Source organism: Pelmatolapia mariae, linkage group LG1 (genome assembly GCF_036321145.2).
Source record: "Pelmatolapia mariae isolate MD_Pm_ZW linkage group LG1, Pm_UMD_F_2, whole genome shotgun sequence".
Taxonomy (NCBI): domain Eukaryota; kingdom Metazoa; phylum Chordata; class Actinopteri; order Cichliformes; family Cichlidae; genus Pelmatolapia; species Pelmatolapia mariae.
The window spans coordinates 29382738-29406456 of NC_086227.1; the positions used below are offsets into that span (position 1 = coordinate 29382738).

The following is a 23719-nucleotide window of genomic DNA, read 5'->3' on the forward strand; positions in this document are numbered from 1 at the left end:
ATTTTTGTTGCTATTTTTATTTAATCGATCTGTCTTAAATACATCTTATCTTAGAACACTTTAAAAATGGGATTGACAGTTTTACGAACATGAATAAAACAACAAAAAAGTCTGACAACACTGCGTAGACGCATGCATTTTTTTCCTTCATTTGTAAAATGGGTAATTATCGTTTTCCCCTTAGCTTTTATTTAGTTATTAAACGTTTAGTTTTGCACATTCAGCCTGTGTATCGCCACCGCTCGGAGCCTTCAGTTCACGGCGCTATTGTCACCGAGCGAGGCCCCGCCCACGGCGTGACGCGGCGGGGAGAGCGCTGAGCCGAGAGAGGAAAGCAGCTTTAATTGCACAGCAGCGAGAAAAGCCAGCGATGGCTTCTCTCAGGCAGGAGCACCAGTACGGGCTCTCCTGTGGAAAAAACAACAAAAACAGCCCCAACAGGACGCTGTACCATGTCAAGCTCACGGACACGGCTATCAAAGCGCTGGAGGCGTACCAGAACCTCAAGGTACCTTTGTGGTTTGTTTGTTTTCTTTTTGTGTGTTTGGATGTGAATTCATGCGTCAAAGTTTCTCTTTTATCTTCTTTCTAAAAATTTCCACTACCTAATTATTCTTAAATTGTTTTTCTTCGTTTATTTAGCTCACGCTTTTAATTTAGTGTGTGTTGAGGTTGTGGCTCCGGCCAGTACAGTTACTTCTAACTGAATCAGTTGGCTTCGTGGCTGGGTAACATACCAGAACTAAACCCAGTGATTGTCAGGAAAGACGAGCCCCTCAGCTGTTTGCTGGGAAACCTTCCTGGTGCTGCTTCAAAGTAAAGCAGAGAGGCAGCACTCTGCATAGTTATCTAATTGACAAGTAGCCTAGTTTGTGTCATAATTGGCTCCAGTGGAGATCATTAACAGCACACAGGCTTTATTGATTGTGTAACTTGTGCTTTAATCTGTTTAAATGTAAGATAAATTATATTTACTGCACTAATTCAGATTGCATAATTCTCTGAAGACGCCTATATGCAACTACAATAGCCTCATTTTCTTCTTTCTCATTAGGGGTCTTTATCAAGTGAGCCATCAATATGTTTCAAAGGGAGCCAAGGGGTAAGTTTGATCATATTTATTTGTTTGTTTTCACATGTGCACATAACTGTATTTTTATGCTTCTGGGATTTCAACCCCATTTATTTGTTAACTAAATTCAAAAAGCCTGCATTGTTGTTCTTTAAATGAACAAAACAGCAACATTTCTTAAAACAGGAGCAAATTGTTCCTTAAATTCTGCTGCCGAGCTGTTGTCTCCTTCTGACTCACACTCTCCACCATGCTGCCACCCTCGGAGCGCTCAGATGGGAGCTTATAACTGGTCTCCTCCAGCAGATAGGAGGCATGCAGGTTACTGGGTCAGGCTGTGGAGAGGCTTTGTTGGGTCAGCGCTGGGCGAAGAAGGAGGGGAGGGAGAAGTGCGCTCTACACTGACAGAGCCAGAGTCAACAGTGGGGAAAGGAGTTATTATGAGTCAAATGAGGAGCATTAATAGATACAAATTAGCCCTGTGCACCTTGTTTCTACTTTGTAAAAATGCAAGTTAATGCTGCATGTGTGTCGCTGCGCAGAAACATCAGGACAGCAGTGCATTAGCAGCTTTCTTTGGCTCGTGAAATTCAGCCATAATCTGCAGTAAGCAGCCTGAAGTATGCGTGTTTTGACTCAAGTCGGGAGCAGCTGTGTCCTTGGGGAATAGTTTCTTTTCAGGCAATGCTAATTGCACAGGCTGGTTGGAAAGAGTTGAACCCCCCCCCCCCTTCCTGTCATGACAAGATGAGCTGAGTGGTACTGAGCTTTATGAGGGAGTGGGGGGGGGGCCTGGGTATGGGTAACCTGTAAAACCTGTAAATGTGAATAGTGGTGGAACGTTTGCTGCTTCTAATTTGTGTGTGTGTGTGTGTGTGTGTGTGATTTCTTTTTTTTTAAAGTTAGTTTAAAAGTAGTGAAAAACATCTTTTACTTTCTGACAGTAAGGTGTGGTGCCTGTAGTTTTTGTAACTAGTCCAGGATTTTTCTAACCTGTGTCTGAGCTGACTCGAGCTGTCACAGAGGATTGATTGTCAGGTCGGTAGCTCTCTGCAAGAGTTGGAGGTGAAGAAGCGGTCAGTCGGTTCCTGTTGTTGTTTGTGTTGTGCTCTGTACTGACTGCAACTCCCATTAGACAAGGCAATGATACGAGTACGTATGGCAGTAAATTAGAAACGAATGCTGCAAATCCAAAGCTGTGAAGCTGATGGCGTGCTGAGAAATGCCTGCAGTTAGAATACAACCGAAGATGATAGTTGGATTCCCTGTTTTATTTTTATTATTATTATTTTTTTTTTAATAGAGAAACTGTTGTGCATGAAAAGTGAGTTTCATTAATTTGGGTTTGTCCTGTGCTCCGTGCATGAGGGAAATGGCAACTGACTTTATATGGAAGTTTTGCTCAACAAGATGGCGTGTTGGTAGTGATAGAGTACTGTGCAAAAGGCTTAAGCCACCCCTAATTTCTGTTTATTTTGTGAGGAAAATTGGAAATAGGTGCTTTCATCTATTTAAACATGTGGAAACGTACATGGAAATACAAACGCAAAATACAGAGTTTGAGAGTCAGTATTTGGTATGACCACCTTTATTCTACAACGCAGTCTTTTCTCCTCTACTTGTGCAGTTACCTCAGATTTTTCAAGGACACACTGCACATCATGACGAGAGATGCCAAGGTTTCTACTAACTCTTAACAATGGCTATAACGCTGCCTAAAGATAAAGTTTAGAATTGGTTCTTTGCTAAGTTGTCTGTTGTGTGCAGACACTTTTCATCCCTTAAGTGCATAAGTTAAGTGATTCACAGGGCAGTGTTAAGTGGATTACCAAACCAAAAATAATAAAATGAAAAATATTCCTCTGAAAAGATACAAGGACTGGACTTAAAATGAGTGAAAAATCAGGCAGTTTTACAAAGAAAAGCTGGAGAACTATTGCTCAAGAGCAGGAATTGTAAGAAAGTCTGGCTCCTTAGAAGAAAAATATACAGGATTGAGGGGTGACTCAAGACTTTTGCACACTGGTGATTACTATTAGTAATACTACTACTTGTAGTCTTCGCTGTTGTCCTTAATATTACTATTGTTGTTATTGTATTGTTATTATTTTTAATATACATTTATAGCAGCTTAAGAACATACTTTACAAAGTGCTTAGACAAGCAAATTCACATGTGTTACACATAAAAAAATCCAAATCACGAATATCCATAACTTTGCTAGTTTTCTTGCATCCAGCACTGGTAGCTTTGTTTTGTTCAAATCAGCTTTGCTCTGATTATACTAATACTTAGGTATGCACTGGTCTCTGGTCACTGCATTAGTTACAACAAAGCAGTTTAGGAGAGACTTATGTGTGTCTCATTGCTGTTGACATAAACTCAGACATGATGTGCAACAAAATGCTGACTATAGTTGACTTAACAGCCATGACTGTCATTAACAGTGATTTTCTGAAAGTTAAACTGAGCTCCTTTTAATGTAAGGAATGTGTTGAATACTCTGTCATAATATATCGGGAGATCTGAGTGAGACATTACTTTTTTCCCTGACAGTTCATCTGCGCCTCTGTCACTGTGACGGCTCAGGGATCGGAGAGAATCTGGCACTCCTCCCAAATATACGGCACAGGTTTATAAGCGAAATGAATGTTTAGAGGTAATTACAGGAGCTGTAACGCTCTTGATTACAGCATGAGGCATCATGACTTCAGTTTGCATTAGCTTTCCCTGTCTGCCTGGCTCAGACATTGATAAATGTGGGGATATATGCGTGTGTGTCAGTGGCACACTTTTGCTGAAGTAATAGCTAGGTTAATGACATGAACTCTGACCTGCTAATTTTCCCATCCCATTACAAGTTGGGAGTCCTACTTTTTCTGTGTGTGCCAGTAATTGAGCAGAGAGATCACACCTTCTGTGTTAAAGCGTGTTTTAGTGATGCAGTGAATGGCACATGTATGCACGCGTTAGTATGTGTGATATAATTTTTTCTGCTTGCTCTGGCCTGGGTGTTGGCAGGATGTTTTTGATTTGGGTTGGTGTGATTGTTTATCCCTTGTGTGGTCTACAGACATGATTTATTCATATCTGACCTCCTCTTTCCTGTCCTGCCCCCCTGTGCCCGGTGTGCTGCAGTCGTTAGCCTGGCAGGACCAGCGTCGATCCCTTAAGGTCCATCTGCGTGTTTGTGCGTGTGTGCCGTATGTTTGTTTGTTTCTTTAGCTGGCGTGAATGAAAGGAGAGGATTTTGGCACTTATTTTTCCACAAGTGTGTATCTGTGCGTGTGTTTAGCCTGCCTATGCTGAGTTCCCGAGAGTCCCGTCTGATTGTGTGCCGTCTCCTCTGATTTGCATAACAATGAGCGGGGGAATGCAGGCGGTGTGTTGTCACCCTGCCTGGATCACCCAAAATGAATCAGGTTTTTCAGACTAATGCATTACAGTCGGCCCAGATGTGTTGTGGCCTGCCCCGAGGGTTTGTTTGTGCCCAGCGTGATAAAAACTTCCCTGCTGTGGATCTAATGGAGTGGAGAGTAACACAGCAAACAGCTTTCATTTTAACCATTTAGTTATTTAACCATGACCAAAATATAAAAAACATTGATGGTACTTCTGTCACATCATTACTGTGTACTGTATGTGGATTATCTAAACAGTTGCCACAAAGGCACTTAAAAGTATGTGTTCTCCCCAAAAAAGTCATCTTGAGATATGATGAAGTTGCAAACCACTGCAACTAAGCATGGGAAAATCTGTCGGGCATTTTATAAATTATGCATATAAATTTATACATTATACAATACTGCACTGTATTGTATGTGTTGCATATATTATGTTTTCTTTTTTTGCTTAATCAGTATGTGCCAGCGTTGAGAGAGTATATTTTTAAAAGGCACTGATTATATATGTTTTTTTCCCTACAGTAGAAACAAGCATCATATTTATTGATATGCCTTTATTTAAACAGGAAACGTGGTTGAGGGGTATTTTACAAGGGAGATTAGAGGGGTTGTACTATGAAACAAAATTAATGTGTTAGTGAGCTTAAATTTATGAAGGTGTCTTTCTTTTTACGTGGGTCAATCTCTGTGTTAACTTGTGCTGAACACACAACGTGGTCTGGAGCAGAGTTTTGGTCTAAAATCTAACATCGAAACTAGAGCAGGGCGATATGGCCAAAAAAATTTATTACGATATATATTTGAAAATTTGCGATAACGATATATAACTGACGATATAATTGATGCGAGACAAAATACAAAATACAACTCCACAACTTTACTAGCGCAAAAAACCCATCCATTTATTTTCACTTAAACAAGCAGCTGTTTTTTATGTGCATTAAAGCTATATAAAAATTTAACAGTGCAAATGCAAATTCCATGCTGAAACTTTAACCAAAAGACATTTCCAGTAGAAATGGGCTGACATATCCTGAGCATAACCATGTATAATATCCACTAAAGTTAAAAAGAGGTGCTTTGCAACATTAAACTGCAGTGTGCCAAATAAAAAAGTCAAATACGTATTTTTCGGACCATAAGGTGCACGGGATTATAAGGCACATTAAGCGAAACAAAGCAGTCAGATAAATCAAACTTTATTCAACTCATTCTTCTTGCTTCCTCCACTTCTGTACCATTGATTCATTAATGCTGTATTCTATCACAGCTGCTCTATTCCCATGTTGTTGCAGTATATTAATGACTAACCTCCTATTGTGGCTGGATTCTCTCAGTTGTTCTCCTAACTGAAGTTTGGTCCGTTTACAGCATCCTGCCATGAGATTGCATTTGTCCCTAACCATCAGGAACCCTCACGTTAACTTTTATCGAGTGGAAAAAAGTTAGCATTCATCCTCCAGCTTCACTGTTTATATTATGCTAACATAGCTGTGTCGCTAGCGATTACGTAGCACATCATTATATACCACCTAGTCCAACTTCAGTAACCCTACAAACGTCACTGCTGTTTAGTTTTCTGTTTTCATTTATGTTGGAAGTGATAGCAGAGCTGCACGTTTGAATTTTTTCAGAAATTTCTCAGTCAGAACATGCTATATCATGTTTAGGTAACTAGCGAAACTAGCGAGCTAACTTCCGCTAACTTCCTGCTAACTTCTAACTCCGTTAAATGTAATAAAATCTGTTTTCATGGATGCCTGGATGTTAAACTTAATTGTTACACCTGGTAAAGCAGCAATGCTGATCATTTTATTAAAGATGAAAGAATTTAGACAGTTTTTAACTCTCAGTGATGCCGCAGTGTTCGTTTGACTTTGGAACCTGAAGTGGACGGAGTTTTGGACTCAGATTACTCCCAGATTTACGAGCACCTTAGTCCGACAAATACGGTAATAACGACGGCCCGCTTGCATGTTCTACAAAAAAATGTACTTTGGTCGGTATCTGACGGACAAACACCAAACCAGTTCCACATCACTGAAGTTGCACCATTTATACAAACCAATTCTGGTTCATCCGTTTCACTCAACAATCTGCTTTGCCCCTTCTCATTCTCTGTTTCCGCCATGCTTTTTGGTCATGTGGGTATGAAAACAAAGGCACTGCGCATGCGCGTTTTAACCATATTCTATCGCGATATTTTATTTTCTTATTGTTGTCGTTAACATTGTACCGGTATTACCGTGAACAGTATAATATGGCCCAGCCCTAATCGAAACTTTTCATAATTCTTTTATTTACAGTATGTTTAAAGTTCTGAATAAATTCTCTGGTGAAGGAAAAATGTTCATAGCATGAAGCTTTTAAGCTGCAATACTCAGTCACACGTGTCTGTAGACTAATTGGTAATGACCTCTAGCAACCACAGGTTTCCTGAATGGTTGAGTATTCCTCAACCATTCAGTGAGTGGTTGCTGGAGTTTTTTCTGAGTTGGTAGGTGAAATTGGCTACAAAGTGCTGCACTGAGAACCTCCTTGCCATTTTTTTGGTCACGAGCAAGATTCTGCAGTCTCCCAAGACAAACCAGAATCAAAGAATATTCTTCGTTTCTGGTTTGCATTCCACTTTTTCAAGTTTTACTAATGTTGAGCAAGTAGTTAGTGACTGTTTGCAGGCAGGTTGGGAAGTTTGCAGGATATTCAGGTATCACCAGCAGTAAAGCACAATACTTGTTTTTTGTGCTTAACAACACAGCTGCAGCACATGCATCGACAGAGCCTGGTCAGTGCTCTGTGGATAGCTTATTTAGCACGTCACAAATCCAAAATAGTTGCAGTAAAGACGAAAAATTTTGCAGTTTTACTACAGTTTATATTCATTGGCACCATCTTGGGTTGTTCCAGATCCAATTCCAGATCCAAATTCCATCTGGGAGCTTAGAACTTCCAACTTATTCAGGAAAACACACTGAGGCAATCTGCTGGCGACTAAAGCAACTGAAAGTAGATTTTTGGTGTATATCTTATTTTAAACCAATTTCACCTAGCAACACCAAGCAACAGCTCACCAACCAGTCCAGGAATACACATTTTCCCCTAGCAACCAGAGGTTGCCAGGGGGTCACCAGCCTATCTCTTGGCCTGTATGACTTACGACTTGCTAAAGCCACTGAAGGAAGCCCAGCTATTAAGTTTCTGCAGCACATACTGCATTGTCAGTGGAATTTACATACTTTCAGTTGGTGATACAGAACATTTATAGTGTTTTCATGCTTGGCTTTAATCTCCAACTCCAAGAACAGCAGCTAACAGAGCTTAGATTAGAAAATTGATCAGTTACATTTATGGCTATTTATCACCAATGATACCTATTTAAGCAATAAAATAAATTTCCCTTTGATCTGACGACATATTAAAGTGGTTTGGATATATAATTTATTAGGATGATCACCCTGAGTAACCTGACTGACTATATTAATGTTTAAATCCAAAGGTTGATGTGTAGCTGTCGTCTTGGGTGGGGAATCAAATAATGTGCCAGGCGCACCTTTTAATGTGAGCATGTCCAGAGCCTGAAGCAGAAAGTCTGAGTTAACAGAGAAAGTCGATTACCACCATTGTGATACCAGTTATCTGACTGAGCTTTTAAGTTTAGTTAAGTGAGCTGAGATGAATGAAGTCTGGCTGCCTTGAGCTTGCTTTTTAGTACATCGTCTGTCCAAGCTAGCACCCATGCCAACTTAAAGCATATCTTTTAAAAATGCAACAAATACAACATAAAATACAAGATATACAAAATGCATATGAAATCTAAACACCCACAACAAAAAATTACCAGGCCTCTCAAGAAAAATGACTGCACACCTCCTTCAGCATGTTTAAAAAATGCTGTCTTCTGAGGGGGGAAAAAATCAGTGCTCTGTCTTGTGAATATTCTTATGTGCTGACCAGATTATTTATGTATTGGTGAGGTTTTTTTGTTTTGTTTTATTTTAATAAAAATGCGGGCGTTCCTCTGAGATTCATTAGCTCTGGAAACGCGTCCTCTGTCCAATCAAGCAGCTCGGAGATACAGAGCACATTTTGGTTCGCTTGTCCCGTTTCCTGTGTAATTCCCTTATGTGAAAATTTCACACACAAGTTAATGAGGTGTAAAGGGCCACTTGTCTCCCCCCGCCCCTGCGCACGTGCATCATGGTATGTTGGGTAACATACCCTTCAGGGGAGGATCCTGCTTAGTTTGGAGGGTGGAAGGAGTGACTTTTTGTCAGGAACAGTGACCCACAATTTGTTGAAGTTGACAGTCTGGCCCTCGGGCACCTGCCAGAGATGTATCGTTCTTGGCATTAGAGGGGGGAGAAACCTCGAGGGATGCTTGTGGCGCAGCACCACTTCCTCCTTTTCCTTCATATCGGCCTCTTCCGCCCCAGTGCTGGAGCTTGCAGCTCTGGCAGCAGCTCTGCCCCTCTGTGAAACTGCAAATGAAAAGGAATGGAAGGTGATTACAGGCTGGGGCTTGATTACATGCACTGTCTCCCACTCATGGCAGCCACATTAATCACCCAGTGTCGGCATGTGGAACTCAGCAAGAGAGAAGACACAGTATACCTCCAAGCATTGACTGATTGACTGTGGGATCATAAACGCACGCCTGCATAAAAACACTCAAAATCACTGGTTTCTCTCTTTATATGTTTCTCCTCTTCGGCTCTGCCACCCCCTGCCCCCTCTCCTCCAAGCAGCCTGAAACACAGACACACATTGTGTTTTGTATCTCTGTCCTCCATTGTGGAGGGGACTTGTCTTAAATGGCATGTGTCAACTTGTGGCCCTGGGAACGATTCGGCCCTTTTGTTTGCGATGAGATGATGAGAAGTAGTGTTTACTGAAGTGTGGTGAGGATGAGGGTGGTGGTTGGTTGGCTGGCTGTGTGTGTGTGTGTGTGTGTGTGTGTGTGTGTGTGTGTGTGTGTGTGTGTGTGTGTGTGTGTGTGTGTGTGTGTGTGTGTGTGTGTGTGTCTTTAAACCAGTGGTGGAGATGTTTGGCTGATAGCTACACTTTGGCCTTTCTCCCCCTTCACTCTTATGAGTGGCAGTAATGCTGATTACGCCCCGGTGAGACGAGCTGGAGCTGAGCCTCTTTGCTCATGCTGGATTAGCACAGACACACACATGCACAGTTTGCATTAGCAGCCAGTTCAGAGTGACTTGCCTCCTGCTGATAACAGACAGTGGTGGTGGCGACAGGTTTCACTCCCTCCTCCACCTTCTCCTCCTCCTATCAACCAGAAAGGGAAGCAGTGCCATGGCATCTCACTCTGGAGCCGGGGAGGCCAGGACAAAAGACGGCCTGTTTTCAGAAGGCCATTACTCAGGCTGCAGAGGATGTGGAAACAATAGCCTGCATGAGATCTACACCCAGACCCCACATTCAACCAAAAGCTAGCAGGAAACATAAGCCCTGTGCACCGACAGCAGTCTCTCACAGTTTTTGTTCAATCGACTTTATAGTTTGATAAAGCCAGGAAAATGAGCCTTTCCCGTCCTGCACCTTCAACGTGTGGAGACATTTATGACAGTAGAGAGTGAACTGTGGCTCATTAAGATACAGTCACCACAGAGGCTGACAGACTCAACTTTTACTGTGTCAAAAACCCAGCAGCTGATTCTTTTCCTTCAGGGACAGCTGCAGGTTGCATGGGGAGTATTTTTCAGGTAGAAATTAAAAATCTTGTGTGTGCAAGTGAGTGGCTTTGTCTGGGATGAAAGTTGTTCAGTTTTGAAACTCTGTCTAATTAAAATGGAGGTTTTGCAAGATTGAATCTTATTTTTGTAAAGCTTGCACAATGTTTAGATATGCTGGAAAGAAGCTGTCCAATGTCTGCAAACATTGTCAGTGTCCCTGGTGCATCAGCTTGTTTTTGAGGTTTGAAATCTTGCAAATGCGGACTTGTGAGGATGTACATTTGCACTCATACTGCTCTCGGAGCAGTATGTAAAGACAGCCACTTTTCAAAGATCTGCCCACACACTTCTGAGCTTCCAAGTCATGCAATTTATGGCAGCGTTATCTCTCAGCTGTGGTCTAAAACTCAGAAACAGACGGTGTGGGGAAAAATAAAAAGCTGGCATTGTGGAGGCAGGGGTACTTACTCATAAACTATTGTTTGCCTTCAGCTGAAGTACAGTGTATTTACTGCGTTAGGTGGGATCAACAGCCTGGTGACACACTGTGTAAGAGTGAGGTTGTCCACCTCGAAGGATAACTCATTTTGAAGAAAATTAGGGTGTAGCTCGTTGTATACCTAACTATGGTGGGTAAGAGTTATTGTTAGGGGTTTTTTTAAGAATTAAACAAAAAAAGATTGCATTGATGCTTTAGTGATCAAGCAAGTCTGAATCTGTAAACTGGACCGAGCCAGACAGCGCACAGAGCCATAAATCCCGCTCACGTGCCCGTCATTGGTGAAACAGTCTGTCAGCCGCACCTAACCCAGTCATTATGATGTGCTTAGACTATAGTTACACATGCACTGAAGCCGTGAACTTTTCTAGACATTACTCATCATCTGTATGCAACAATGCAAAAGTCTGATTAGATGAATAAAGAGACCTTAACCTGCTAGTTCCCTCCCACCCTTTAATGTCCAGTGGAACACGTGTAAGGACAGTACGGGTGACTGCAGCCATCCTACTATGAATACTTTCTGAGGTAAAGGGCTCTTGGAGTATGTAGGGTTGGGTTGACAACATTTAATTTAAAATAAATCAGAACTGCGTCACAACACCACCATAGTTCACCTGCTATGTCAGCTTGCTGCTATGTGGCAGGTCTGGCTTCAAAAGTGAGTCGAACCCCACAGACTGAAAAAGCCCGACTGTACAGCATTAAAAGACATGTTTACATCCAAGTTTAAGGAACAGCTTTAGCCTCTATAGATTACTCTATAGGGGGGTTTAATGGATTTTTATGACTAATGACTTGTTTTATAGTAGAGACCAGGCAAAAGCTTTGCGCTTCAGTTTTGGTGAATTAAATTGTAGTGGGGGGGTTATTTTCAGTCTTGTTTTCCGCAGTAATTAGCAGATATCTATCTGTATGTTACACCCAGCTGTTGGACTGTTGTGCTCACTGGATTGTGCTGCAGTTGCGAATGCGGTTTTTTAACCAAGCCTGCCGATGTTGGTGTTTGCACTCCACGCTTCGTTTCAAATAACGGAGACTTGAAAATCTGTAGTACAAAACCAGTGAGTGCCATCACGGTGGCCACGTACATCTTTTATACTGCCTGTGGCCTAAACCACACGAAGCATGTAGCTTGAATGCTTTTGAAGTGGATTATTTCCTGCTGTGTGCTACGTGCAAGATGTCTCTCTTCATTCTCCTTGTTTGTTTCCCGTCACATGAACCTGAAAATACAACTGCTGTCTCATTATCTGACAGTATTTTGTCCTAAAACTCATTAAACAAATTTAATTCTTGCCAGGATTTGACCATCTGTACATGAAGTTGCATTATAGATTATAATAGGATAGTGAGTGTTTAGAGTTTTGACCGTGTGTGAGAATTTAAAGAAGCACAATACTCTTCAGCAACAAGTTGCAGCTTGTATGTAGGTGTACAAATGCTAAATTTTGCGTAAACATAAAATATGTACTTCTATTTTTTTTTCTTTTTTCGTTTGTTTGCACAGATGTGGCATTCAGCTCAACATTCAAGAAACCGAGAGAAATCCAAGTATAGATTTGCCAAGCCTTAAACTGCTGCTGCGTTCCCTTACATAATCCAAGGGGGTGAAAGTTTAAATGTCTGCTCATTTATTCAGCCTAATATGTAACATGATAAATATGGAAAGATCATGATTAAAACTGTTGGAGGCCTGAGGGAATGGATTTGTGTGTGCAATAAAGGGAGTGACCTACTCTTGGTGCAGAAACTGAGATCTGGAAAATTACATTAAAGTGAACACTGCAGTTAAACTCTGTGCTCATTTATCACTGCGTGGCAGCGTTGGGTTTCTTATTTGATGGGCTGGTGTGATCACACAGGTGTCTTCATTTAATTAGGCAGATTTAGATTTGTTTGATTGACTGATGTCTCTTTCCTATGAGCTTGCACATTTTAGTCGGGAAAATGGCACCTTTTATGACCATTTTAACCTGATCACATTTCAAATCGTTAACAATTGAAGAACACGGATGAAACAGAAAAGCTCAAAGGAAACGAATGGTGAAACCTATGACAATAATGAGACACAGACTGACAGTTGGACTTTGTACCACAGACCCGATTTAGGAGAGGCATAATATTTGATGGTGGGGAAATAGTGAAAAGGCAGAAACTGGAACAAGGCTGCCCAACTGTCTAACTTACAATAAAAAAGAATGATGAGTTCTGTTATCCCTCGATTTGGGATAACAGAAACATTTGTCAGATTCAGCCTCTGCTTGCTTTGCCTCTTTGCCTTGTGGCCTCTGGGGTCACCGAGCATTACTGAGGTCAGAAGTCTCTTTCAAAGCAATTTTTATTATAACAATTTCTTAAGAAGAGACCCTTGTTAATATTTGTAGAATACCTAACCGTCCTGATTACTTGCGCCCTGTTCGGTTAATCTGGTTTTCTTTTTGCCTCATTTAAAAAGCACAAAGATCAGAAGCAACCCCACAGATTCTTTGAATATTTCACTTCAAAGGAAGACAATAAATATTTCATTATTCATGGTCAGTTGAACTCTTAAAGTGCCCAGTCTTTTTGTTGGAGCGCCTCTCTGGGTTTGATTTGCAGTGTTTGTCTCTCAAGAGAATGCGCTTGGCTTTGGCATGGGCCCCAGTGGCTGGGAACAAGAGTGATTGTTGTAGTTTGGACGGTGGGGATCTAGATGTCTGCCTGTGGAGCGGCCAGCTACTGCTCCTACGTGCACTGCGTGACGGGGCATCTGTGACAGCTGTAGTCTTGTGACGGCACGCAGCACAACAGTCCATAAATTATTGAAAGTTACTGTGAAAACATCCTGTAATGAACTCCTGACTGAAGAAGCGGCAGCCTTGTATAAAAAGTGGATGCTCTTGGCAATTACAGACTTTTAATTTTCACCTAGAAGTGCCTTACATTTGCAAAGTTTGATGTGTGAACTCAGCTGTAAGCTGACAAAAACATATGCTGCTAAAAAAAGAAAAGTTAATGTGCAGATTTTTAGTTTTTTTAAAAATACCACCAGTATAATTTCTTCTGTCCTGTGAAGTGTGGCGCTTAGTCACCTTCCTGCTGTCACATATCACCCATGAATGCTTATCAGGCTTCACGTGAAAGTCAGATTACACTGGAAGTCATATTCAAATCAAGCAGCACGACTCATCACCGTCTGTCTAACTCACATGAGCACCATGTTTCTGTGTTTATTTTTGAGTTTTTATTATGCAATAAGACAGAAAATGTTTTCTGTTGATAAAATATATTGAAATAGCAAAACTACAAATTTAGTTCTGGGTGGTTAGGACTGTCACCTCGCAGCGGGAGGGCCCTGGGTTTGAATCCACTTTGGGGCTTTCTGTGTGCAGTTTGCATGTTCTCTCCAGCTACTCCAACTTCCTCCCAAAGTCCAAAGACATGCATATTAGGTGATTCTAAACTGGCTAAAAGGTGTGAATGTGAATAGATGTCTTTATGTGTTGGGCCTGAGATAGAGTGGCAACCTGTAGGGAACAGTCCGCCCCACCGTCCTGTGACAACTTGAATGGGCTCCAGCGTGACTCTGAATTGAATAAGTGGAAGAAGGTGGATGGATGGAGCAAGACTCAGGAATGTTAGATTATTTTGTAGAGCAGGCTTGGCCAACTCCAGGCCTCAAGGGCCGGTGTCCTGCAGGTTTTAGATCTCACCCTGGGTCAACACACCTGAATCAAAATGATTAGTTCATTACCAGGCCTCTGTAGAAATTCAAGACATGTTGAGGAGGTAATTTAGCCATTTAAATCAGCTGTGATGGATCAGGGGCACATCTAAAACCTGCAGGACACCGGCCATGAGGCCTGGGTTTGGACACCACTGTTGTAGAGAAACTGGAGTCAAAATTGTTCACAACCAGTTGTGCAGTACTATTAAATAATATTCTAAGTCAATCCTACACCAAAACCTTCCACGCACCTCCTGAGAAATGTAACTACGCGTCAGGTCAATACAGCCTGCAACAGCTTGAATGGCATGGAAAGTTGCGGTGTGGGGTGAGGAGGGGTCTTCCTGCGAGGCGGGGTTTCTGGTTATGTCATAAGATACGACTTTGATTTCCTGCAGAACTCTAATTCAAGCTTCAGTCAAACACAAACATCAGCACAGTAAAACTTAATGATGGATATGGAGGAGTCAACCAAACCGGAAAGAGAGACAAGCTGAGCATCACTTGGGAGTAGCCGGTAATTACGTTGGTAAAAGTTGTTTTTGTATTTTTGTTAGAAAGGAGCAATTAATTTGCATCAGGTTATCAGATGATCAGGTTTTCAGAAGTAACTTGCGTATCAGTTAGTTGAGGCACTGATCAGGATGTTGTGATGTATCTGAAGGTGAGTGGTTCAGTTTCAGGTTGAATATGCAGATCGCAGTGGGTTGGAGAATGTTCTCCACAGGTCAAGAAAGTAGCTTAAATCGTTCAGGGGTTTTGTGTGCTAATTAGCGAGGAGGTGATCTGGTCTCCCCTCCTGCAGTGAGGGCTGTCTGTGTGTTCACAGAGTGGTACTTTAACTTTATGACTTTAAATACTTCATTATTTCATTATGTCATTTGCATATATGGGCTTTTAAGAGTCAGGTGATTAAATTACGATCAAACAAAATGTATCTTGAACTAACACAATGAGCAGAACGATGTTTGCGCCTTGTTTTCTTGGTGAATCCAGGGTTACATTGGTCTCTAAGCTGACAGAGATCTGCTGTGTGATGCCCTGTCTGAAGGACAGTTGATCAGAGGTTTCCTTGAGTTGGTGCCTTCCTCTTTGGGGGCTTTGACTCTACAACTGTAGGATCTATGACATAATGGTTTGCTGTTAAGCTGAAGCTCGTGGGTGGGGCCGATGTTTAGAGATGTAAACGTGTCTCATAATAACACAACATATAAGCAAAAATAAATGCATTTATTTATTTGCCAAGTAAAAGCTCAGATTCAGATTCAGAAGACTTTATTTATCCCCAAGGGGCAATTAAGAGACTGACCTTGCCGACCGTACATACAATACACAAACATCACACTGGGGAGACAGGTCAGGCTAGGTAGCTGGCCGGTCAGCCGCACAAGCAGCGACCCGGAACCGAACAACAATGGAAAATGTACAACATGAGGAAAGACGAGGAGAAAAAAAGAACTCCCCCAGACTGAGCTCCAACAGGGAGATCCATTTTTTTCCCAGTCAGTAGCCCATTGGAGGCAGACTTTAAACCCTTTCCTCTTTGTGGGATGTTGGTTTCTTTTTTTCCTTATTGACTTCTTCCTTGTCTTCTTCAGTCAACACTAGCAGCTCAGTAAGGTACGGGCTTATGACTGACTTAGTCATTAGACTTCTGCGCTGAATCGTTGTAGAGGCTTCAACCTAACTTTCATGAATGGCCAACGCTATTACCAGCTTTGATGCTTTTACGTGGTGTTTTATATGTTAATTATCTTCTGGCAGTGTCCCGATGTTTCATATGTGGTGCCAGCCACATACAATTAAAACGTGGGGACTTTTTCCATCTTTGAGTGCTTCTCTTTGTTGTGGTTAGCATTTTAAATTTTCAAAGAATATTCAGGCAATCATTTGTCCCTCCGGGTTTTCGACTCCTTCGTATATTATCTCACATCCATTCTGAAAGTTTTTGCATCTCCCTCTAGAAATTTGCTGACAGCAGTGAGCTATTATATTGAAGCTATGATGATTATTTTGTCACTGATTAAATCCAAAACGTGCAGTGAAAAAGTAGCTGCACAGGAGTATTAGACAGTACTGAACAGGCCAATCAAAACAGCTCTGAGCTGCGTTAACCCTATGTGTAGTTACATTTCCAGGGAGGTGCACATCAGGTTACGGCCTAAGTTATGTTGTAGTGTTTCTGGGGTGTTTTTGGTTACGAATTACCAAAGTCATACATTTAACACAAGTATAAATTCCCTGTTACGTGTGCTAATATTTAGCATAGTATTTTCTGTGTTCTTAAGTTTAGTTAAGCTTGTTAGCACGCTAACAGAGTACCTCTGGAGGTTTAATTTAAGACTTTAATACCAATAATACAATTTTACTTTTTCATGTTAAGAGTGACAAAAAAAATACAGATATCAGATTTACAGTATCAGAATTACTAATGTTTGTATTTGTTTGACTAATGTTTAGCTATCGTGTGTAATAGATAGAATAGATGCTATCCACATCCAGATGTTATCCAGAAGTCTCTAACTAGAGTTACAGGAGATGATGCAGAGAATCAGAATCGCATTTATTGGTCAAATATATGTGCAAACACATAGTAGGATTTTGGTTCTGGTCGACGGTGTCTCTCAAGCACAGCAATGTAAAACACACAATATATGAGCGACAAAAGAAGAAATAAACAATATACATAAGTGGATCATGAGTGGATCATGATGAGACTGGTCATGGTCCCCAACACACTATAATGCACTATAACAATCTGGTGTGCTCTGAGTCTTACTCTGAGTCTTACTGGGCAGCACAGTTTGTTTGTTTGTTCAGTTACTTTTTTGTAATTGTGCTTTTACTTTTAGATGTAAATATAATAATTATATTTCTCAAAACAGTTTATGAGTACTTTTCTGTTCAACTAATAGATTTTTTTGTCTCAGACTGTTTCTGTGCTTTTTCTGATGAAACATGAGCTCTTATTTAATGGCTGCTTCTCTGGTTTTGCAGCTTGAGTGGTTGTTGCGTGAAATAAGCTGTAGGTGTAAAATGATTTGGACTGACAGAGATGCACTAAGCGTTAGTGATTGCAGTGACATCTGTATGTAAATCAGCCTTTTTATTTGTGTGCCTAATGTGGTTGTTTAACTTACAAGACTTTAAACTTTATTGCTGTTCTGTTTCGTTTTGTTTTTTTGCTTTTAAGAAAATGCAGGCATCGCGTTGTGAAACATTAACAGAAATGTCTTATGGTGGGGGGAAAAAATGCTTTTGGTCTTCTCCCCTGTGTAATCAACATGTTTTTGTATTCCATTTTCTTATAAACAATGAGACATCCAGTGTTAACTTGCAGGACTATCTCAGAAAAACATTACACAGTTCAGCAAAGGCTGAATTAAAAACACAACTTTTTCAGGAACTGAGATCCACCTGTGTAGCTACATGTAAACTGCTCTGTCCCATCCGAGTTCAGCTAAATATAGGTTGTATAAATTCCTGTGATGAAAGCCTGCAAGTAGAGACATGTGCAGCAGGCTGATAAGAAAAGAGACCCAACGTCTGTTCTTTGTTGCACACTTGCAAAACATCTGAGGTGACTTAAAGGCAAATACACAGAGGTAATGGGCCACACAGCTGAATGAGAGTAGATCAGAATTCCCTATAAATCTGGGACTCTCGGCCATTTGACCTTAGAACTGAAGAAGCTTCTCGGATGAGAGGTGAAACGTCTTCAAGCAACTTAAAGAAGTCCAAACGTTTTTCTTTGCAACTCCTTTGACTACGATGACCTGGATGACTGAGAACCTTCACAGACAATTCCCTATAACAGTATTAGTTTTGTTCAGATTAATAGCCTATGAGGCTCTTGTTGTTTCTTTAAAGTGGCACACACGTAAAACATAGCATATGATGTCTTTATTCTAGATATGTAGAGACATCAATTCCTCACCTTCAGCTCTTCACACGAGACCATATTGTACTTGCTAATTTATCCAAAATGCACTCAACATTTATATCTCTGCATATAGAGGAGGCAAGAAATAGAAACTATTTTCCACCCAGGTGAAACATAAGGGAGTTGATCTTTTGCTAATCGAAGCTTTAAATTAAACACATGAGCAGTTAGTATCAAATAGTGGTGGGGGAAAAGCAAGAAACCAGAAAAATGGTGTAAATATGTCAGAACTGCCAAAAATAAGTAACTGCTTTTACAAAGTGTGGCAGTCTGACACTTTGGTGACGTTCAAAACAAACAATTTGATCATCGATTAATGAGATAAATAAATGGTTCTGAATATTTTGAACTTTGAGCTTAAATGCATTGAGATGCTGCCATGTGATTGGCTGCTTGGATATTTGCATTAATGAGCATTCGAACATGTGCAAAGTGCAAAAGTGTTTATAAAGGCAGAGATGTGAGAATGTGAGTTTAATGGAAAACTGAGCGTAATCATTTTTGGCTCCTAAAGTTGTGTAATTGCCGCCATTTAAATGTAAATATATACCTAATGAAAACAAAGTAATTTCTAACAGGGCATGCATACCAATCATAAGTTCTATTTTAGAGTCTGATTCTTTATTTACACTATATTCAGCTTAAGTAACTTAGAAACTACATTCTGTGGTATGTGTTTGTACCGTTCAGTGCTAATGCCCAAGCCCGAGCATCTGTGTCACGTCCACACTTGGAGCTGGAAAAATCTGAGCAGGGACTGCACATTGTGTTCTGAATAAAACCAGTCATGTAGTGAGGGGACAGAAAAGGAGAAAGCAGAGGAAATCCCCCGTGATATCTGCACTTTAAGCTGCTTCCCAACCCAAAAGGACGCCACAGCTGCCAGCAGTATGAAGAATGGGCCGATATGAAACTGCTGATCCCCCCGGCCACTGTCAGGAGACGGTGCCGAATAGCTGCGATGACAATGTGGATGTCTTCTGAACTCTGAGACTCAACTCAGTCACTGTATTTCCTGTAGCTGATGAACTGGCCTTTACTCACTCATATGCCCCTTCAAAAAAAGCAAAAAACAAACGCTTCTACAAATTTCCCATAAATGAAAGTAAATATTTCAGGATTTTGCTCACAGACCTACAATTACATCTTTTTCTGTGGTCAAATCAACGTTGATCCTAACTTTTTTCTCATGCTCCTTTTTCCAAATCTGTTATTATATGTCTGTGTGTGTGTGTGTGTGTGTGTGTGTGTGTGTGTGTGTGTGTGTGTGTGTGTGTGTGTGTGTGTGTGTACACTCACATGCATTGGTCTGCCCTGGAGGTTGCAGCCTTGGCTCTGCTGCGCTCCACTGAGTCTGCCAGGAGATCTCATGGACGCCTCAGTGGAGCGGACTCTTAAAAACACTGCTTACCCAAGGAGATTTATTTAAAGTTACAGAGCAGTACAAAGTGTCTAAAACCTCTGAGAGAAACTGTGTGTGTGTGTGTGTGTGTGTGTGTGTGTGTGTGATTCATTGTACATGCGAGACTGTTGAAATGCTACGAAAACAAAACAAAAAAATAAAGCCAGTCATGTTTCAGTGTTCTTTCTAAAAAAGGTGTGTAAACCTTGTCATTTTAATGCAGTATTTCTCCACAGCTCATTTTTCATAGTCCAAGCGTTTGATCTCAAGCAACTGTGTAGTGTTTTTGTTTTTTTGTTTTTAATCATCTCCCACAATTTACCCCAGAGATAATCATCACATTGCGTTGGCAGATTTCTTCTGTAACAGACTTTGACGTTTCGCCTGGTTTCAGTATGCGTTTTCCAACCTGTGTGCGGTATGGATCAGACACTACTGTGCACACATGAGTGGGATTTTTAGGGGGGAACAAATGGTACGAAGGTGCTAATGAAATTGCTCTTTTTGTTGTTTATAAAAATGAATTGCATTTTTGAAGAGCTACACATGCTTGAGGAAAGAAATCTGTAAATAGCACCACCTACAAAATTTCAATAAAATTCAGTAAAGTTCAGTAAAAAAACGACTTGCGTTCCAGATCCAACAGGAAGTCCACCATGTTGATTTTGCTGAATTTTGCACCATTTTTGCCAATTTAATATGGGGTGCTCAAAGGAGCAAGAGCTGTTACTTCCAGTTTTAATTTTAATTGTTTTAATGACTTATCATTGTATGTAATGTAATGTAGAAACTAAGCACTTTGAATCACCTTGCTGTTGAATTGTGCTATATAAATAAACTTGTCTTGCCTTACTTTGAGCCGCTCCTTTATTTGCATAAGGGGTTGCCACAGCAGGTTAGCAACAAATATTGTTATTTTAATTAATTTTTTTAACGTCAGGTGCTCTTCCTGGCCCAACCCCAAAGGGATTTTGCGTACTGTCATGTTTTCAATATCAGTCACTGAATGTTTGAGTTTAATGTAAGCTCTACAGTGAATAAATGAAATTGTAATTTGTGTTGTGGTGGTGGAACAAGATAAAGGAACCTTTCCCTCAAGATCACCATGTGGCAGTACGTTGGTTGTCCGTAGGTTCTACACAGAACCACATCGTATCATGTGGCTGAGTACTGCTAAAAAGGAAAGGAGCCAGTTGAGGTGGTTCTGTGATCTGGTTAGGATGTCTCCTGGGCGCCTCCCTTTGGAGGTTTCAGCTTAGCCCCTGTCGCACAGAAGATAGAAGTCAAAATACACAAAGCAGCAATTTTCTGTGTGCTATTTTTAATGTTTTTATTTATCCTCCTCCCCCTCGCGGTGAACTTCACCGTTGTTCCCTTTCCTGTAGAAACCATGCTATCTGCATGTGTCTGCTCTGCTGTGCTGGGCAGCCAGCGCACAGTATAGGTTTTTTGTTTTTTTTGGGGGGGGTGTCACTTTTGCACACAAACCAAACAAATAAGCAAAAACTTGCTATAAATTTGCTGATTCAAGTGATAGTTCACTGACTGTTCACTTTGACATTTGACACATTTCCATACTATTAAGACAAAGAATTGGTTAGATTTTAATTTTTTTTTAAGCCTCTTTTTAAAGGCCCCTGGTTGCATTTTATTAACCCCACTGGAAGTTTAAAAGAAGTCTTAGTCTGCTTTTTGTCCATTTAACATCCTGTTGGGTAAAATTGTTGATGAAATAAAGTAAATACCCTTTGGTGGTATTATGCATTATTGTGCATGTTACTTAGTCTTATTTCTGTGGCATTGTGTTGTGAAAATAAAAACTTCACTGATTTATGTTGATTGCAAAAACCTTGACTTTGGATGGTCCCGTGTTCTTGGCTTAAATGCATCTGGCATCAGCTTGCCTAAAATTGTGCTGAGTAGATAATTGCTTTTCCCTGCAATGAGTTGACAGTTTGAAATATGATAAAAGACGCTTAATCTCTTAGGAAAATGATAAGTTAAAGCAACTAGCTGGCAGTCAAATGAAACAATAAAACCATTCTTTTACTTCGCGTGGTAATGCTCACACAATATTTACATAAGCTGTTTTAAGGACAAAATCAGCTGGCAGGAAAACCTGGAATACATGTTGCACATCGTTATGTGGGTGCGTTTAACACGCTTATGCAACTTGGTCATTCATTTGACTTTGTTGTTATTTGCATCTGCTAAAATAAAAATCTTTTCCTCTGTTTTCTCCACAGTACATCAAGATCCCAGCTCCCACTTCAGATTCTCCTTCTGCTCTCCGTGTCTTTTCCTTTTACTTGTCCAGCGACAGCAAAGACCAGCCACAAGCCAGCTTTGACTGCATCCATCAGTATGTGTCGAGGTATGAATCCGAAACTTATTTTCACAAGTCGAGTACTATTATCGTCACTGAATCAAGTTCCAACTTTGAGCACCATGGAAGACTAATCAAAAATCCCTTTTCCCCCGTTACATTAATCAGCAAAGAATTTTGGCAAATATTTTCAGTTTAAAAAAAAAAGAACTCTTTGTTAAAGCTTCAAACTTGGCTATTCTTCTCTGGATAAGCGCAGCCAAAAGTTCTCGCTCAATATGCCTGACCGAATTTGCCAGAACACACACACACACACACACAACCCCAGTGAACCACCTGCAGACTTAAAAAATGCTGCTAACGTTTATGTTGGTTATTATCACTTATTAAGACCAAATAGATGTACACACAAACTTCATACCCACATACCAGCCAATCACATGGCAACAGCTCAGTACATTTAGCCATGTAAACTGAAGTTCAAACAGAGCACCAGAATGGGGAAGAAAGCTGATTTAAGCGCAACTATCTTTAGGATTTACAGAGACTAGTCAGAAAAATAAAATATACAGAGAGTGGCAATTCTCTGGATGAAAATGCTTGTTGATGCCAGAGGTCAGAGGAGAATGGTCAGAATGCTTTGGGTTGATATGAAGGCAACAACGCAAATAATCACTTATTACAACAAAAGTATGCAAAAGAGCTTCTCTGTAAGGACAACTTATCGAACCTTTAACCCTCTTATCAGCTAAGAACAAGAAACTAAAAGAAAAATAAAGGATTGCAAAAATGTTTAAACCAAGATCCATCTTGCATTGCATCAACAATTTAGGCTGGTTGGGTGAAGGCCAGCCTCAGATTCAGTCTGGAAGGAGATTTATAATACTGTTTTGTTTTTTTTTGTTTGTTTGTTTGTTTTTTTGCTGCATCCACATTTTCAGCCCCCTTCAGTCTGGTAACTGGTTGCCTGCATACATGGCTACTGGCATCCACGTATTGTCTGAAGGTTGCATCCCAAAAATGTTCCAAATGCAGAAGAAAATGCAAACAAAGAAGTACACCACTACCCACTTCCAGTGGGTCATAAATGGTTATGAAGAAGGATTGCGTATTGCTTGTGCATCATTTCTGGAGAATTTTGCAAAGTACACTTTTGAGCTTCCAGATGTGTAAGTGGTCTGATCCTCTTGTAGTGGCTCATAACCTCAGAAGACACTGTCTCCCTATGCTCGCAAATCAGAAGAGACTGTTTGCTTGCATCTTACCGTACAGACCATGGGGCACTTGTAATTTCCTGTAAATTTCTGGGCCGAACCTCTCATTACTGAGACCCGCGTTGCCTTATTTATGGAGTGGATATGCTTGGAAACTAAAGGTTATGCTCTGTTGCGGCTTCTTGGTGCCAGATGGCTAATTGTGGCCTGAACTTTAACTAGCATTGATTTCAGCCAGTTACTGCAGCCAAGAGAAACAGCACATCAGCATGACAGCAATATCTTGCTCCCGTTGCCCCCTGCATTTGTTTTGATATTTGGAGGACAGAGTGAAAGACTGGCCATTGGTCACTTATGTTATTGTATAGTGAAAATGTCTCAAATTAGCAGGAATTGCTACTTTTTTTATTTTGTTCTGTTTTTGTTTGTTTTTTGGATTTTGCCAGCTCTGTAAATCTCTGAT

General features: G+C 40.7%; 1 protein-coding gene across 1 annotated transcript in view; it reads left to right on the forward strand.

Moving 5' to 3' along the window:
* Positions 1 to 363: 363 nt before the first annotated feature.
* The window catches only part of LOC134630679 (RNA polymerase II elongation factor ELL-like), a 36387-nt gene continuing 13031 nt past the window's right edge, over positions 364 to 23719 (forward strand). The window contains exons 1-3 of the mRNA XM_063478205.1: positions 364 to 508; positions 1055 to 1102; positions 21963 to 22090. Of these exons, the coding sequence (XP_063334275.1) occupies positions 371 to 508; positions 1055 to 1102; positions 21963 to 22090 (314 nt within the window). The 5' untranslated portion in view covers positions 364 to 370. The remainder of the gene's footprint in view (positions 509 to 1054; positions 1103 to 21962; positions 22091 to 23719) is intronic.